The following is an 18,636-nucleotide window of genomic DNA, read 5'->3' as shown; positions in this document are numbered from 1 at the left end:
TCAGGGTGTCCCCCGCCTGCTGCCCGATGACGGCTGGGATAGGCTCCAGCACGTCCGCGACCCCCGTGGGGACTAAGCGGTTCAGAAAATGGATGGATGGATGGAAGAAGACACACTATTTAAGTTGTGCTTTCATAAAATGAAGACTTAAGCTGTTGATGTTTAATTTTAAATGCAGTTAAATGCATACCTATATAAACACAACAAATAGTTTTGCATTTTGTTCCCTTTCAGTGCCGAATGTAAACCAGGAGTTCGAAAACCATGTATGAATCAAACTGTGATTTGTTATTTTCATTTATATTTATACACTTTCACTATTATACCCTCTCTTTTCTAAAATAGTCCCACAAACTTGAAACATAGCATTGGCTATGAGATTAAGGGCCCCTATTTTTGTAAGCAGGTGCCCAATTATAGTTTTTATCCAGTTGCATCTTATCATACTGATGATGACAAAGCAAATCAAATCGATCACAATTACAAACATAAGTATATTTGATCCACCTAGAAATGTAACTGTAGTCTTCCAGTTCATGAAATTCCCTTGTGTTTAAAATAAACTGACTACCAGAACAACATGCCTAAATGGAAAAGAGAAGTGAGAAAATATATCCAAAACAGACACAGAAATAACATCACCCACGCAATCATCATGGAATATTGTGTGAAACAGTAATGATGACAGTGGACGTTATTTTTTTATTTTAATGTCCTCATTTTGGGTACGCCTGTGTTACTTTGTCTAATCTCTGCATTTCCATATTGCCACAGCAGAACAATAAATTAGAAAATACAACATTTAGTTATATATCTGATCAGGTCATAATTCATTCCCTGCGACTGGGGACCTGTCAGAAAATAGACTGGTGGAACATTTAGATGATGATGATGATGAAAATTGATGATAATGTATGGATAATGCCCAGGTACCTCCCTTCTCAGCTTTATTGATACGTATGCTGTATTTAGGTCTTTACAAGCATGCAGATGTAAAAGTAATTCAATACAAACCCCCCAAAATATGCAGAGTCCACTATTCATAATAGTATACTAGTGCAAAGCATGTTTGCAGATAGTTAAATATGACTCATTTTATTCCAGTGCATTTTGTGTGGTCTTTCGTGCATGTAAATTAATTCACTGGTGCAGTTTACAATTTCTATTGTGCAAAAAGTGCATTGTCCTGCTAAGTGTATAATTTTGTACAGCTTTCCCATGTTGCATTATATTGATTTTCTTCTTCTGTGTACGATGACACTCGCGCAGGAAGAACATAATAATAATAATGTAACATATCCCATTTATTTGTACCAACCAGGCAAAATGCCCTTTAAAAAACTTACAATTCAACCCATTTGTTGTTCTTTTGGGCCACATCTAACATAGTTACACACACGGGATATTCCCACAGAAAAGAGGCAAAGCCATCACAATCTGGTTATTCTCTTCAGTTGACAATTTAAGATGATTCAGTCTCCTCTTGCAGACAAATTGTCAATTATCCGAGTAGACCTCAGTCAGACATCTGTCAGGAAGTTGAGTCATTGTCACAGCTCTTGTTTTTAAATTTACATCATGATAGGGCATTTTCTTGGATTAATTTAATTCTTTGTGTGTGTATGTGTGTTAGCCCCCACACCACAAACCAAAGGAAGAGTGGGGGAGACAGACAAGAGGTGGACCATGGAGCGGTTAACCTCATGACATCAGAGTCTCGGCCCTGATTGGCTGCTGACAGAAGCATGCAGATAAAAAGGCCAGCGGTAAACTGCAATAGCATCACAGGGCAGCGCACAGCATCCAGGGAACATACTACAATCAGACCTCACCAGTCTCCACTCTTCCTGCTACTCCAAACAAGGTTAGTATAAGTTCATTAAATATGAATGACAAAATGGAGTGTTTGGGAGCGACTGTGGTTTGATGGAGCTAATAATTATTTGCAATGTTTTGCTTTTAATACCTGCAAGAACATGTAATGTAAAACATCTGGAATGTAGTAGTAGGATTAGTCGAAGTGAATTACATGTTACTGGATAATTGTACCCCAGCAAATAGTTGTGAATAGTTGGGTTAATGGGTCAATTTTATTTGAGCATTGTACAGTTACAAATTCCCAAATAATTCCCCAAATGTTCATTTTCTTTTATGCAAGATGCTGGGGGATGCGGGGCAGTACACCTGATTTTCCCCTCAAAGTTCCCCATCCAACATCTTTAGGGGGAGTAAAGAGAATTGATCAACAGCAGTGTCTTGCTTCTGAGACGGAGTGGTAGAAAATCTCTTCGACTGGTTTGGAAAGACAAAAAAAAACAAAAAAAAACATGAGTTTGGGCTAAGCGGCAACAGATTACTAGGCATGGTTTTGGAATGAGATGTTAGTTTTTGCTCTGTATGTCTGCTTGGGTGGGTGTAGTGCTTGGCCGTTCAGTTGTTCCCATAATTTCGGGTCTTGTGGCAGATGCAATTTAATTTGAACTTGCGATTTAACTCTTTACATGGTGTATTTTGAACATTGCTAGAAATTACATAGCCAGAGTCCAAACAACAGAGATGAGTCAACAGTCAAGCCCAAAATTCATCACACCCCTGGAGTTATTATTTTAAAACTGTATTTTGTTGTTTCAATTCAACATGAGTGCTTTATGTTTTTCTTTTGTTCTTCTAGACACCAAACAGACACGATGAAAGTGGCATTTGTATTTGTTCTGCTCTTTGCTGCAGTTCTCTGCCGACCAGTGAGTTTCCTCTTTGTTTTCTTTCAAATGCATTTCTACGTCAGGAATTGGAACCCATATTTTCCTCTTAGTTGGGTTAAATTGTATGAAACATGACAATTACTTGGTAACGGTGCGATTGCATGGATTAAGAAATACTAGTACAAACCAGCCAATCAAATTAAAGCAAAGTTTTTTATTTCTCACTTTGCATGATACCAGTAAATATCTAATACGCTGAGATTTTTTTGTCCTCTCACAATCTCACACAATTTTGCTATTCCAGTTATTATTTCAACATTACAAATATAGTGTGGTTTGTATTGATTGTGATTGTTTGCTTCTCAGGCAAAAAAATATTCTGACAGTTCGGCGGAGAGTTCTGAAGAAGTGGTGGGTGTAAAGTCGGACAGTCATACAGAGAGACAGTGGAACCGCCGCGTTGATTGTTCATATTGTCCACATTGTCCACAGGTCAGACGATCTGGAGCGTCACTCTTCAGGAAAAAGATGGCCCAATTGACTCGCTTCCATGTGTCACCATTCAGGGTACAACATTTCTGCAATTCAAACTAAAATGGACAATTTTACATATGTTTACTTAGATCAAACATTGGAACTCATCAGTACGAATGTTTTTACAGTTGTTCCAGAATTTTTTAGCACCTGTTGCTATGGGTTCAGATGAGAGCACAGATGGTTCTAAGGAGGTAAGACATAAAGAATACAATGTAGTATATAGTGTCAAGACGGTTTATTTTGTACAATTGTGAATCTTTGGATTTCAACAGGCAGCAGTCGAGAGTCCAGCTTTAATCAACTTTGAAACTACAGATGATGCTGCAACAGACACACCATCCGTTGACAACCAAGATGAACCGAGTAAAGACGGTGATGATGACGACAATGATGACGATGATGATGATGATGATGATGAGGAATCAGAGGAGAGTGTGAGTAGTTAAAACAAATCATGTCTTTACCTGTCATATGGAGTTCCACAGGGTTCTATTTTGTGGCCCTTGCTGTTTTCATTTTATTTGCTGCCCCTAAGCTCCATCCTATGAAAACACTGTATTTCTTTTTACCGCTATGGGGATGACAATCAGATCTAGGTCCCGCTGAGCTAAAAGGATGATTTCTCCTTTTAGCCACTATTGTCTTATCTGGGAAAATCAAAGCCTGGGTGGCACTGAACTTCTTGAAACGTTGGTGTTTGGTCACAGGGTCCCTGTACCCTGTTGAACTAAAGCCAACAGTTTCGAACTTGCGTTTTTAATTGGACAGTGCACTTGAATTGGTTGTTGTTGTTAAATCTTTTCATGTTGATATGTGATTTGTCCCTCTAGGAAAGTGAAGAGGAAGACGAGGAAGAGAGCTCAGAGTCGGGCGAGTCTTCCACTGTTGCTCCCGAGACAGTAACCCCTGCAATTGTGACCGAGGAGCCCTTGTTGCCCACCATTGTCACAGACACAGATTCGGGCCGCGGTGACAGCATGGGAAGATACCCCAGCGAGTACAAGAGCTATGTCTACGCGGAGGAGAAGACCTACCACAAGGCTCCTTCATCTTACAAGTCCTATGAATATGTTGACACAGGCAAAAAATCGGGCTATGACATGCCCATTGACAATGAGGTGGAGAAGTCACCAGAGGTGTACAACAGTGAGGTCAGTTGTATTTTTTTTTTTTTGTTGCATATTGTTTTTATGAACATTCAGGTCTGACTCATTTCCGACATAAGGGGAAAAACAATCAAAGCATAAATTATACATCTTCATAAAACCAAGAGCAACAAAAAAAAACCCTTTGTGGCAAGGGTGATAATTTATTCCCCATTCGGTTGGTTATATCGGTAAAGTGGTGGTTATATTTACAAGCCCTCAATATCCTGCAAGCTCCGACTATGTTTTTGTGGTGTAAGACGTGAAGCTTTTCCCCGTCAAAAATTTTTTGTACTGTGATCAGTCAACAGAATATCAGTGTCACATTGGAAACACACAGAGACACAAAGCGTGTCTCAATATTAGTTGTTTTTTATTTTTGTATTTTTTTTCAGAGGTGGCTAAATGTAATATGTATATATATGTAATTTCAGTGACTGGAAATTCTTTGATTTGACACCAGTTTATACAACATAACACTTTGCCAAGACCAAGACCACCATCGATGTTGCATGTGCTCTGCAAAACCAAAATAAGCCAATATTGCAAAAACTGTAATGCCCCGGGTGCAAGCTTTCAAAGGAAGAAAACAAAATACAGTAGTTGAAAAACTCAGGGGCATAATTTAAGAAAATCCAAATTACAGACTTTCAACTGGCGCCTTGACATTGCCAGTTGGATTATTCCCCTCTTTAAATGAGTCCTGGTCCATCTGGCAGTAGGCAGTCTTGAGGTGTCCTGAATTGGACTACTACTCCGTCTAAGCCTGCATGTTTGCGTTAAGTCTTTAAGTAAACATAGAGATGCCCTCAATTAAATATAATGTGACATTTTACACACGCTGACTCTGATGGCTCACTTATATATGGCAACATAAAATCCAAAGCCCTTAAGTATAGGTTAATCAAAATATACAAAAAAACCCAGATATCCTATCCATTTTTACACACAGCATGTAAAGCAGAAAATAGCCTACAGGAAATACAGTCCTGAAATTAAAGCCACTGCCTTTCAGTGAACCATTGGCAGCCCAAAGCGACACTAAATCTTTAGTATAGCCAATGCAATGATGTCTGTCAAATTCTGGCAGCCTTTGTGTACAGTGTTCCTTTCAATCCCATAAATGTTTACTAAAGTATATCTTGCACCAAAGTCTTGTATTTATTTTGTAACTGTAAAGCTGTAATAAAGCCTTCCATCTCCTTGTTTCAGAATTATCAGGGGCAATCTAACATACTGGAGGAGGACAGCAGCACTCCTGAGAACCAGGAAGTTCTTCCAGTAGAGGAGGAGGAGAACGATGGCACAAACGATAGCGGAAGCTCCACAGATGTGGAAGAAGAAGAAGAGTCTGAACACGAGCAGAGCAGCGAGGAGGCTACATCCACACCCGGGGCTGCTGACAGCGATTCTGACGAGAGTGACAGCATGGAAAGTGACTCGGATGAGCAGGAGATGAGCCCCGAAACCACTGACATGCCCGCGGTCATCACCGCCAAATAAGTCGTCCAGGAACTCAGGTGGTGTCCCTCATAATGGTATAAGGGGTTCATGGCCCATTCTAGTTCATCTGTCCACTTTGGAGACACTTTCTACAGGAGGGACCAAGAAAACCAATGTTTGTTTACTATCAATCATTGTCTGAGTTCGGAAAATATTTCTGAGCTAATTGGCACATTATTTATCAGATTCAAACTGGTTCTGTTGAATTTTGAATGAAAAGATCCAAAATTGTAAATGTTGATGACAAAAAAAGATTAATCAGGAGGAAAATATTTGACTTAGCGTAGCAGGAAATAAATCAAAATCCAAGGGGCGCATTCAAGGTAACATGAACTTGCATGCAAATATGGGTGATCAGTTCAAAAGCATGATAACTTTGCCATATATTTGCCTCATGTGGGCTGAAAATTGTTGCTTGCTACATTATAACATCTGCTGGTGTCTTCAATTCTTTACATGACATGTGGCTGCACCCCATGTCGATTGTAATGTATTATTTTGTACCATTTCTAAAATATAAATAAAATTATTTTAATTAAATCCACCCTGCATATGACTTATTTTGCTCCAAATGGTAAGATTAATTATTTTTTTGCTGACATAGAGCATATCAAATCATTAGATTGATGAATAAAGAGATCATGAACAACTTCCAATAAAAAGTTATTACCAATTGGAAATGAAAAAGGAAAAGTGTCATCATCAGCCCAAAACGAACAATATCAACCATGAGTGGTTGCCAACATTTTTGGTTTTGTGTACTTCGAAGATTTTTGGCACACCACGAATACCCCAAAAGTAGAATGTAACACAACTGATAAAACGAAAGTCATTTAATTTTGTCTCCTCGATTTGAATATTTAACTTCCCTTATCACAAACAAAACGAAAATAATATTCAACCCCATGATCAACGTTTTACTTTCTTTTTATGAGGCATACCTATATGATAACAGATTTGCATATAACATTTGCTTACACACAATTAAAAATTGGATGGCTGGATGTGTCTTTAATTCATGCCTTCTCCCACTAGATGTCATTAGACACTTTGAAAACTACTATCCTGCAGTACACTGAGCAGACACAATTTAAGGGTAGTCTGCACAATCTAGTGCGAAGAACTGCAAGAAATGAAGTTTGGATTGTATACAATTCTCTAATGATTTGTCATTGTTGCAATAGAGAGGATTTTTGATACAGTTGTTTTTTTTTCAGTTTGATCTGAGCTTGTGTTGGAGAGTACTACCTAAAAAAGTGTCCGGCAAGTGTACAGAATTCAAAGTACTTGTTTGATGTCGTAATCAGTGTGAGCACTGTAAAGTACACGTATGTCAAAAAATAAATATCTTTACCAATGCAAAATTGATGTACTATGGTCTAACTATACTGGCTCTTGTGAGGATGTTGCAAGTGTGCCTTAGTCTTAGACCAGTGTGTGCTTTCATTTTTTTCATCACATGCATTGTGTAAGTGACCCTTTTTTTTTTTTTGTGACAAAACAAACATGTCGACATCTTTTTTTTCTTTTTCATATTGTTTTTATGGAACACAACATTTATTTTTGGTACTTTAGATGTACAGTATGTATATGTGAAAACAGTGGCAATACCTCATATTCATTAAAACAGTTGATATAAATAAATAATAAGTAGAAATAAAATTATTATCCTGATTTGTTGGCAGCTTTAATGTGTTTGTTCTAAAACACAATGATTCCAATCAACTTTGAGTCCAGAATCATACCATTTTTAATTATTGTATATATTTTTTGTTTTGCGTGCTCCTTGTTCAGTTGTCTCCTCTTCTTTCAGTGATGTGAGCCTCTGTGGAGACACCATTGCTTACGGTCACATCTCCAGCAGGTGTGGTCATCCCTGGCTCATTTGAGCTTGTGGTGGCGGGTTTGGGTGTTGGGGTGTTTCTGTCTTCTGCGGTTGTCATGTTGGGATCTGTGACAGGAACCTCCTCAGAGGATTCCTCAGAGAACTCCTCGGAAGACTCTTCGGATGATTCCATGGAAGACTCCTCAGATGATTCCATGGAAGACTCCTCAGAGGAGTCGTCAAATGACTCCTCAGAGGAGTCGTCAAATGACTCCTCAGAAGATTCCTCGGAAGATTCCTCAGAGGAAGGCTCAGTGGATCCCTCTGAAGACTTGTTTGGTGTCTCCTCAGTGGATTCTTCATATGACTCCTCAGAGGATTCTTCAGATGACTCCTTAGAGGATTCTTCAGATGACTCTTCAGGGGATTCTTCAGATGACTCCTCTAAAAATTGTGGCTGTGGGATCTCGGAAGACACCTCAATGGATTTCTCGGACGACTCACTGTCGGACCCGACTCTGGATTCCAATGAGTCACGTGACTGAGCTGACTCGGAAGAAAAACTCAAGTTGTCCATAGCCAGTAATTCTTGTTCGTGATTATTTTCAGGAATCTCAGCATCCTGATGCCAGTTCTCATCAACCTTTAGAGAGAACATGAACAATCACCATTTTAGAAATGCTGTTTTTTTAATTAGAAAGACAGCGATGTTCCCAATCATTCGTTAACATAGTATATTGGTTTTACACTCCCATTTATGATTCAAACAATAATATAAAATTATACTAGGTATACAAAATGCATCAAATAATGGTATCAAGTCTGGTATTTGTGTAAAAAAAAAAAAAAAAACACAGGAGAGTGAGTAGTACAAGAATGCAGCCTTACTGGTTTAGCAGATGCTGCAGCAAGAAGTACAACAATCAGTGAAAATGTTGGAAGATTCATCTTTAATTGGTTCCTGCAAATAAAAATAAAGTTACAAAATCACAGTACATATGACCAAAATAAAACAATGCCGTACTTATATAAAAAAATGTTACTACAGGGGTTTTAAGAAATATATATTACAAATAATAATTAATTGTAGTACATTTACCTTTTTTCCCTATGATACCAGAACAGCACCTAGATATTTCAGTTCTCTAAGACCTCTGTGTTGAGTCCAAAAAGATGTGGGAGTGTCATTTGAGATGATCTGATGCTTAAGTATGCTGTGCAGAGAGGCTGGGCAGGACTATTGTGCGATTTGTGGACAAGATTGAGTAAGAGTCGGTTACCTGCAGCCGGGGAGCAGAGGAGGAGCAAGAAAGCCCGGACAGCACAAAATGTAGATTCGGTTTTTCAGTTGCACTTGGCAGATTATCTGGTTCAGGATAATGCCATGCGCTTTCGTAAACATCTGAATACTAAACTATGATTGTATGATTTGAAATTACCTTCAGCTCACTGGAGTTTGTGTGGAAGGTTTTGTGACCTTGTGCATGGCATCTGCATAGAAGATTGTGTTATAAGTGAACTTTTAAATGGTAATAAACAGACATTGTTGGATTCTTTCATGTTTTTGCTTTAATCCTTTGTTGTTCAATTGTGACTTTCATACGTATGTGCATTGAGAAATGTATTATGGAAAATGAAATATAGTAAGAGCATGTATTTTGCAGGTATGCGTGTATTTTGGCCATATTTGAAATTTCTTTCATACATCTGGTTAGTGTGTGGTGCTATGCGGGTCACAGTACAATTGATGAAAAAAATTACCGTATTTTCTGGACTATAAGTCGCTACTTTTTGCATTAGTTTTAACCCTGGGGCTTAAAGTCCAGTGCGGCTTAGTTATGGATTTTTCACGATTTTTATGATACTGTATGATTAGTGCATATTCTGTTATATATGGAAATTAAATGTTATAGTCCAGAAATTAAGGTAGTTAAAAAAACAAGATGCTCATGCCTGAATTCCATCTATCCATTTTGGGGTTAAATTAAATTTATTAGTTATCCCTGTAGTATCTAAATTACTCTTGCTAAGACAATCTGGATGATGCAAACCTCATGGGAGCAGTTTGGGGAAGGCCCTTTTCTGTTGTATTCCATGTCCCAGCACTAAAAGTGAATTATGTCATTGTTTTTCATTTCTCTGTATGAATTTCTTAATTGGGCATTTGATTTGTTCAAAATAAGTGGGCTAATATGGGAAAAGCAAGTAGCAACTAATGTTTGCCTTCTTTGTTTGCTGTCGTGCAGATATTCCATAAGGCTTCTGAAAAAGTCAGCAGTGGGTGTTTGGCAGAGGATGATAGTCGGATTTTAGTGCTTTTGGCTCGACTGATCTGATAACTGTGAAGTTTGTCATGGCGACGATGTAACTGGGGTACTGTATGAAACATAGTGTTTGATGCAATGAAGAATTTATTCATCATTTAGGCAGACTGAGTGGCAGCCTGTGGAATTTTACAGGGGAGTAAGAGTTTGATAAGTGTGTATGTCTACGTCTGTGTGACACAACTGTGTTACTCCAATAGTGAAGTCACGACTGAAACGTTCCTCTTCCTGTTGCTTCAGCGTGACTCATAAAGAGGATATCATTAAAGAGCTTTCAAGGGACACAAAATGACAAAATAGTTGCGTGCAATGTACGATATGGGTTCATATCTTATTGTTTGGAATGCAGCAGTAGGGTCTGCGACATGGAAAATATAACAGCCTTGCGAGTTAACAGCAGAAACATTTTCATTCTAAAGAAAACGCACACAGTACCATGAATGTTGTTGTAGTCCAATGTAGGACTATAACTAACGTTTGATAGAATAAATTCTAATTTGACAAAGTCTCCAACTCGTTATTGATTAATTTTATAAAACGATTAATCGTTGCTCCTCTATCCCAATGTGCATTGTCATGAGAATGAAAATATTTAAGGGGCCATGGATTTCCCAGTTCTGTAAAACTCTAACTCCTCACGTGGATTACAAAGAAACGACAAATCCAATACTCTGGCATTCAGTACTATAAAAGTCACAAAAAAATCTACCCATAATATATATATATATATATATATATATATATATATATATATATATATATATATATATATATATATATATATATATATATATATATATATATATAAGACATGAAATGTATTGTTATCATAACAAACACAGCAACTAAACACAGAATCTTTAAAAGTTCAGACTCTGATTGATTGTAAATGTGTTTTTTTTCAAAGTCTGCTTTATTGTCAATTTCTTCACATCCCAAGACACACAAAGAAATCGAAATTACGTTCCCACTATCCCACGATGACAAGACATAGTACACAATAAACATACAAGTAAACAACACAAAAAAATAAAAACAAGAAGGCACAAACAATGAATAAATAAGAGTGATGAATAAATAATAAATAAACAAATATTTTTTTTTGTCAATCATACAGGTAATGTAGCATTTGGCAGAGTATCAAACGATCTAAGAATACCGCATCTGTAAAAAATGAAATGAAAAATGTATGTTTCAAAAATTTCACCGAGATGTGGGGTGGCCATGGCTATCCCTGGCTGCCATTTAGCTCTGGCCCTGATATAGGCAATCTCTTATTTTTCTCTTTCTTCCCTCAAGGGTTTTCTTGGCAAAATCTGTTCCATGGTGACTGCAGACTTGCTTGGGTGTAACTTGTATAACAATTGACTTCTTATGACAAAAACTCATGAGCCACCACCCCCTACAACAATTGACTTTTTACGACAAAAATTCATGAGCCGCCACCCACTACTTTGTTTTTGGTTGATGACGAACGCATTGGACCACAACAATGTTCATAGTATTGTGTGTTTATTTGAGGCTATGTATACAACTCTGTAGTACTTGACCAAAAAAGGTGTGTTTTTTTATTTTTTTTATTTTTTTTTACCCAACACATATGACGTCCGGGCATTACGTGCAAAGTGTTGTGCAAAGTTGGCTATTTACCATTGTTCATAGTTGGCTATGAACCATTGTCATCCTCATGATCAAACAGACAATCTGTACACATCATACTTTGAACATAACCACTTCCTCTTGCCTAAAATTACCTTGATCCACGTCACGCTCCCTGTCACAAGTCTCTGCAAACTAAAAAACCTTTAGTTTCATCTATTATATTGATATTTATTACATTGATTATAATGTGGTTAATATTTGGTTAATAATTGTGGTTAATAAATTACATACAGTTACATACAGTCAACTTGCCACTTTATTTATATCTTTTGAAAATAAAGCACTTTTTACAGTACCTACATATCATGATGAGTCCTTTCCTAGTAGTTTATGAAATAGATTTAATCATGTTGAGAGTAGTAACTTATTTTAATAATTAGGGTTTTCTCAAATAAACCCCCACAGTGAACACAGAAATACATTTAATCTGACAAACGTGAAAATTAACCAATGAAAATTAAACATTGCATTTATTATTTCAAACACATGAAACAGGCCAGAGAAGAAAATATTTAGACTATTTTTTTTTAACTAAAAAATAGTTTAGACGTTTTCTCAGAGGTATACAGCATCCAGCTGGATTGACCTGAAATAATCAGTTCCCCTGGTATCGCAAAAATAGAATTTGTTGACGAGTGACATCTAGTGAAAAGAACCGGGAAATAGATTTCGATGAGGTGTAGCAGGAGAGAGAGAGAGAGAGAGAGAGAGAGAGAGAGAGAGAGAGAGAGAGAGAGAGAGAGAGAGAGAGAGAGAGAGAGAGAGAGAGAGCACAAATATTAGGGGAATGAAAGGAGAAATAACATCAATAATAAAGACAGTGACTGGCAATTTTGTATTCATAACATCAGCCAACAGAGGGCAGCACGCCCATTCAAAGCATTACAATTGCATTTATCAGAGCTCATAAGGCAGAGTGACTCTATCCATGTCGAGCACATTCTTTACCAATTCTTCCTTTTCACCTACTCCATCTGTCTTCTCCTCCTCACCATAGCAAAATAATTTGAAACCTGGCAAGACTTGTTACCTTGCCACCTGGTCTAATCCTAACCCTAATCCATCGTTTTAACTAAATCTCAAATCTGATTCCCTTACTGGCACAAACCTCTGCCTTCAACTTGAGATGACCTGTGCATTATACATATGTATATTTGTACATATATATTATGTAGGTTAGAATTGACTAGATTATGATGAAATCGGCCAGGACAAATATAATTTTAGTACTGTATTTTCCAGACTATAATGCGCACCGGACTATAAGGCGCACCTTCAATGAATGGCCCATTTTAAAATTTTGTCCTTATATAAGACGCACCGGACTATAAAGCGCACCATTAATACATCATGTCAGATTTTTAATCTAAATCAAATCATTCTCCATTTTATTTTTTTATTTCAACTTTAGACGCAACAAATTACTTTATAATCACAAAATAATGATCCATAGTCTTTTTGATTCATGATTCATAGTCTTCAGCGGGCCACTTATGATTGATTTCATGACACAATGCTTCGAGCCAGTTTAAATTTAGGAATTTGGTCCATATATAAGGCGCACCGGACTATATATATATATATATATATATATTGGCCTTTGAGAAAATTTTAGGTTTTTAGGTGCGCCTTATAGTCTGGAAAATACGGTACTATCATCCGGAAAATGATATTGCGTCAATTTCTCATTAAAGGACGGTGGATATTTGTTTCACAGACCCTCAGTTTCTCTTTTCATTTGCCCTCAATTGTGGACAAACAATTGAATCCAAAATTGCAGCTGTCTTCAGACATCAGAGCTTGTGCAGACACTATCTGAAATGACAATCATTTTAGCGCATCCTTTAAGGATTTGAACTCAATCAAAGGCGATACCGAAGGGTATATCAATGCTGACGAGCTGCCTGCTCAAGTCCCCCTCTTCTTCCTCCTCCTGCTGATTGCAGCTATCAGCGGCTGCGTGGGCAAGACATTTCCTGATAATGCTCCTCTTTCAAATGAGTACATGGGCTATGAGTTGTGATGTCCCTCGGCCGGTGGGTGTCATTGCAAAAATGCTCTGATGTCTAAGTACATATTGAGGTGGAATTTCAAATGTAGTGTCTTGTAGTATGCAATTTACTTTTACCTATTTGCCCTTCAGGTTTTGTCTTATTTACTTTCATTTTATTTTCCAAACGAAACACTTGGGCATTTGACGTATGTCTACATGACGTGGACCTGAGCTAATATTGTTGAAGCATCAATTTCAAACTAGAAATTCAGATTTAAAAAAAAAAAAAAACATGACAACCACTGAAAGCACCATGCAGGTAGGTATATTTGTTAGCTGCCTCACAGTTCTGAGGTGGCTTCCTCCTTTATCCCTCAATCATATCAACCAGATTAGCATAAACAGCACGCATGCAGTGACTGCCACTTTTTTCTTTTAAAAGTTTTGTTGTCCTTCCTCAGACAAAGCACGTGTAAATGACACAGGTAATCATCTCCAATGTCACAAAGCTTTTTTAGCAAATTTCTTTCAAAGTGATGTCACATAGAACTGGGCTCTAGGGCCGTGAAGGGGAAAATTGTTTTCCCTGAGGCTTTGGAATGAGTCGCTTAAGGAAAATAAAGAAAGTAACATCTAGAATATTTAATGTTCATAATGGACCAAAGGACCAAAGGTAAATATTCAATTCTGTCAGCCGTCTAACAGTATTTTTCTTCATTGTTGCTTTGGTTACAACAGTGCTTAATTTTAAATTAGTGTCCTTGGCAAGCAGAACAATGTATGTAAAATGTATACTACATTGTGGAGCTCCAATACACAATATTTTGACTTATTTTGATGAGCTTGTTAAATACTGGCTACTTTGAATGATTATGGAGATATGATTTAGTGATCAACACAGATTGTTTGCTTGTCTATGCTATTGGCTAACTTGGTTTGGTGCTTACCAAATTGCTTTCTGTGCTTGTATTGCAGACAGTTCACACCTTGTTATGATCGTGACACATACAATTGCCTGACTTTTGGAATACGCAAGTGGTAGTTCCTCTGGCTGTGTCTCCCATTATAGAACACCAGTTGCAACAGTCGAACTTCACGCTTACGATTGCATACACCAGCTTTGAAGGAGAACCAATTACGCCCAAGTTCAATTTCAGTGGAAAAATGGAAAAATTGGATGCGAGTGGTGACAGCAATGGGGAGACCAGTTCGCTCATCTCCCGGCCCAGTAAATCCTCAAGATGTGCCACACATCCCACTGTTAGTTCTTCAAAAGGCTCTTTGAGTAGGTCATCCGCCTCATCCAGAGCCAGAGTGGTGGCAGCACTCGCTAAGGCTGAAGCTCAAGCCGCAAGAGCCAGATTAGCCTACGCTGAGGAAGAAATAAATATTAAAATGGAAAAAGCCCGTTTGGAGGCAAGCTTAGGTCTTCTTCTTCAGCGAAAAGAAGCTGATGCAGCTACAGCTAAAGCAGATATGATGGAGTCTGTTGTTGCCTGGTTTAGCATGGAAGAACAAGAAAAAGAAGATTTGGGATTCCTCCCTATTCAGACTACCCCAGAGCAGAAAGTGACTGAGTATATAAATAAACAGCAAAGCGAAGCGGAACTCACTCATGTAGAAAGTAATTCCTTTTCCCAGCATTATGATGTCATACCAGATCAGGAGAAACAAACTGGCTCTCCACTACCAGTCTTCACACCCCTTCATATCCAACAAGAACCCAGTTAGTATCCGTATGTGCCACATGACAGAGAGCAAGCAAAAACTGTAAACCAGCAAGATGCTTTCCATGGTATACCGCAAGCACAGCAGAGGTTAAACCATTACGACATTAACATTGCAACCAGTGACCTTGCCAGGTTCCTCACAAAGATCCAGCTGGTGATGGGAGCGCTGGCTAAATTTGATGACAAACCAGAAAGTTATCTTAGCTGGAAGGTCACATTCCAGACGACCATCGCTGACGTTGGTCTAACGGCAGATGAAGAAATAAACCTCCTCATCAAGTGGCTTGGCCCTGAATCTTCTCAACATGCAACAAGGGTCAAAGCGATTCACTTTAGGCACCCCTCTGTTGCTCTGGGAATGATCTGGACCAGACTTGAAGAAGTCTATGGCTTGCCAGAAGCTATTGAAAACTCCTTGTTTTCCAGAATAGAGAAATTCCCAAAATTGTCTCGTAATGACTCTCACAAGCTCCAGAAGCTCTCAGACCTCATCACTGAATTAGAAGCTGCAAAGCAAGATGGGCACTTCCCTGGTTTAACTTATTTTGACACAGCCAGAGGAGTGGGTCAAATTGTGGAGAAGCTGCCCTTCTATCTTCAAGAAAAATGGCTTATGGTCGGGTCAAAATACAAAAAAGATTACGGTGTTACATTCCCACCCTTCTCCTTCTTTTGTGAGTTTATAAAAGGACAAGCCAAAATGAGGAGTGACCCAAGCTTCACTATCTCAGCTTTCACAGCAGGCCAATTTCACTGCCACACACAGAAAAGGAAAGCACGCAAGCATGCACACAAATGAAAAGCAACTAAATACAAGATACCATAAGTTAAATTTACCCTAAATAATACAAACTGTTAACATATGTTGTCTATTGACTTCGATAACTTAATTTAATCCTTACCCAATGGCATTCTGTGCTTGTATTGTGGTTTCTCAACTTTTTGTATGACAACAAATCTTTCTAAATATGAGAACTGTTGTTACTTGGAGGAAGTAACACATCCATTACAGTAGGTGGCAGCAGTGCCATCATTATTGTCTTTTGTTTTCTTTTTAGGCAAATTTTCCGTCGTGTTTTCTGATTTTCATTCGAGTCATTTGGTTATCAATATGAGAATATGGCTCCATTTTAGCTTAATAGGCAAAGGAAAATGTTGCAATGTTGATATTTTATTATGCAGACTCAATTTGATTGATTGGTGGGCAAGCATATATCTCAACCTGTGCCTGTGTGTTGTATACGTGTGTGTACTCTGTCGACTTGTTAAAAAAAATTCAGACCCATTTTTTCCACAATAAGGGGACTGATTCTGCGAACAGACAAACATCAAACTTTGAGGGATATTACCAAATATACTGTCATTTAGATGGTTCTGTATATGTGGATTAAATTACTGGCAACAAAGATTTACCTTGTTTTAGAATGTAAATGGTTGAGAGTATATTTGTGCTCTGTGTGAGCCAATGGTGCTTGAGAGTGTTTTCTCTTTTGATACAGAGGCGCATTAAACAACAGCACCAATTTCCGCTCTAGCAACCCGATGATTGCCATCAAGAGTGCACAGGCGTTCTACCCTCGACTATTAAGCATTCAAGCTCAGCTCTGTGTGCTATCTGTTGACGGAGGGGTGTAGAGGGTCACAGCTTGGTGGTCAGAAGGGAACTTTTGAGAAACGTCTATAAATATAAACAAAACATTAAGAGCAGCGGTGTCAAACTCAGACCCGCGGGTCAAATTTGCCCCACTGTTTAATTTGACTCGCCAAGTCAATCAATGTGCAACGACTTTGTGTCAATACAAAAATATCAAAGTGTGGTCACTTTTAAAAAAATAGAGATGTTGCTAGTAATTTTTATTAGCATTCATCGTTTTTTTCTAGTTTCTGATTTCAAAACTAGTTATCAGTTTGTTGTGTAGCCTATCCCATATATAATATGAGACGTTGATAAATTTATTTGGGTAGACGGTCATAATGGCCCTCAGAAGAAAACTATGACTACGATGCGGCCCGTGACAAAAATGAGTTTGACACCCCTGATTTTTTATTTTTGACCATGTCCTTGACTCCCACAAATACCCGTCCTGCTCTGTTTTTTGCTGGGCTTTGCCTGTTTAATCATCCAGCCAAATTATTATACAAAATGGTGAGAGAAAGTGAATCAACTCCTTCATTTTGTCTCTGTGGTTAAGTTTGGTAAGGCTTAGAACAAGCCAGTGCACCGTTCCGAGACATGCTTGGTGCGCACTGAAAATGATATCCATCAGCTTGACAGCACAACAGTGGAAATCCCAAAATGGGCGGTGAGTGTACTGTGCCGCCTCACTGAGAATGAATATGGACAGCCGAGTGACTGGGGGCAAACCCGACTGCTGGTCATCATCTGATGACCTTGTGCTGTCTGCTGTGGATAGTCGATCTGACAGTGCGAGGCCTAAGGCTGGAGACGCAAATGTGGATGTGCACATCACCAACCAGCAAACACACTTGACAGGGGTGACAGATTTTTTGTCAGTTGGCCCACAATGACTGAAAGGCTTTGTGTACTTTGTGCATCAATTAAACAATTAGTGATCCGCAGTTTGTCATTTTTCGTTCAAGGGCGATATCAAAACAATCCCAGCTAATATCCGAATGTTTGTTATGATACAAGCATAAGCCGATGCTGAAAAGCAAAATGATGCAAAATAGAAGAAAATGAAAATATTTTTTTCATTCAGGAAATTGCAAATATTGAGTATGAATAAACTTTCTACCTTGAATTACCAACTTGAAGAAAGCATGTTTTATTTATTGGCGGCAAGCTTGTCAAAGAAATAATATTAAAAAGGTCTGAATCGGAATCTTCATATGCTAGCTGTTGGGAACATTACGAAAATCATTATTTCTCGATATTTCATTTTTTTTTAACATTGGCATTAATTTACCATCATACGTAAGCCATCATCTGCATCATCACCGTTCTCATTTTCACCACCATCTTAGGAAATCTGTAGTGCATCCTTATGAACAGTTGTATGATTGACCATCATTGCTACTGAATGTGCCATTGCACTGATTGGATATTGTGACGGACTTGAAAGTGATTCATAAGTGCAAAGCATCAGGAAACCGCACAAAAAGGGTCATCAATGACAGCTAATGAGCGCTCATGATGGCACCTTGAAGTACTCCGAAGTAAATCAAACCATCAAGTGTTTAAGCCAGAGGCTCCC

The 18,636-nt window shown here is 38.2% G+C and overlaps 2 protein-coding genes and 1 long non-coding RNA gene across 3 annotated transcripts; 2 read left to right on the top strand and 1 right to left on the bottom strand.

The window, feature by feature from the left end:
* The first annotated feature begins 1,701 nt into the window (after positions 1-1,701).
* spp1 (secreted phosphoprotein 1) lies at positions 1,702-6,431 on the top strand. Its single transcript, XM_049739278.1, has 8 exons — positions 1,702-1,864; positions 2,672-2,741; positions 3,069-3,113; positions 3,195-3,269; positions 3,365-3,430; positions 3,512-3,673; positions 4,070-4,390; positions 5,597-6,431. Exons 1-8 carry the CDS (start codon positions 1,746-1,748, stop codon positions 5,885-5,887), a joined length of 1,149 nt encoding a protein of 382 aa, XP_049595235.1. The 5' UTR covers positions 1,702-1,745; the 3' UTR covers positions 5,888-6,431.
* A 1,182-nt stretch (positions 6,432-7,613) lies between these two features.
* LOC125980180 (uncharacterized) lies at positions 7,614-8,975 on the bottom strand. Its single transcript, XM_049739280.2, has 3 exons — positions 8,812-8,975; positions 8,601-8,673; positions 7,614-8,355 (listed from the first exon to the last, which is right to left on the bottom strand). Exons 2-3 carry the CDS (start codon positions 8,658-8,660, stop codon positions 7,678-7,680), a joined length of 738 nt encoding a protein of 245 aa, XP_049595237.1. The 5' UTR covers positions 8,661-8,673; positions 8,812-8,975; the 3' UTR covers positions 7,614-7,677.
* A 4,635-nt stretch (positions 8,976-13,610) lies between these two features.
* On the top strand, positions 13,611-16,827 carry LOC137840890 (uncharacterized). Its single transcript, XR_011088044.1, has 2 exons — positions 13,611-13,734; positions 14,667-16,827. It is a non-coding gene; the product is annotated as an uncharacterized lncRNA (long non-coding RNA).
* The last annotated feature ends 1,809 nt before the right edge of the window (positions 16,828-18,636 follow it).

The sequence above is a fragment of the Syngnathus scovelli genome, chromosome 13 (genome assembly GCF_024217435.2).
Source record: "Syngnathus scovelli strain Florida chromosome 13, RoL_Ssco_1.2, whole genome shotgun sequence".
In the NCBI taxonomy this organism is placed as follows: Eukaryota; Metazoa; Chordata; class Actinopteri; order Syngnathiformes; family Syngnathidae; genus Syngnathus; species Syngnathus scovelli.
Note: the sequence above shows the minus strand (reverse complement) of the source record. Positions and strands in the feature narration are given on the sequence as shown.

What these genes read in the sequence shown, in the direction of transcription:
- spp1 (XM_049739278.1), top strand. Translation starts at nt 1,746, where the DNA reads ATGCAGATAAAAAGGCCAGCGGTAAACTGCAATAGCATCACAGGGCAG. An exon ending in CGGAGAGTTCTGAAGAAGTG is followed by an intron (nt 3,114 to 3,194) that starts GTGGGTGTAAAG and finishes CATTGTCCACAG; the next exon opens with GTCAGACGATCTGGAGCGTC. An exon ending in CAGAGGTGTACAACAGTGAG is followed by an intron (nt 4,391 to 5,596) that starts GTCAGTTGTATT and finishes TCCTTGTTTCAG; the next exon opens with AATTATCAGGGGCAATCTAA.
- LOC125980180 (XM_049739280.2), bottom strand. Translation starts at nt 8,660, where the DNA reads ATGAATCTTCCAACATTTTCACTGATTGTTGTACTTCTTGCTGCAGCA. An exon ending in CTGCAGCATCTGCTAAACCA is followed by an intron (nt 8,356 to 8,600) that starts GTAAGGCTGCAT and finishes TTCTCTCTAAAG; the next exon opens with GTTGATGAGAACTGGCATCA.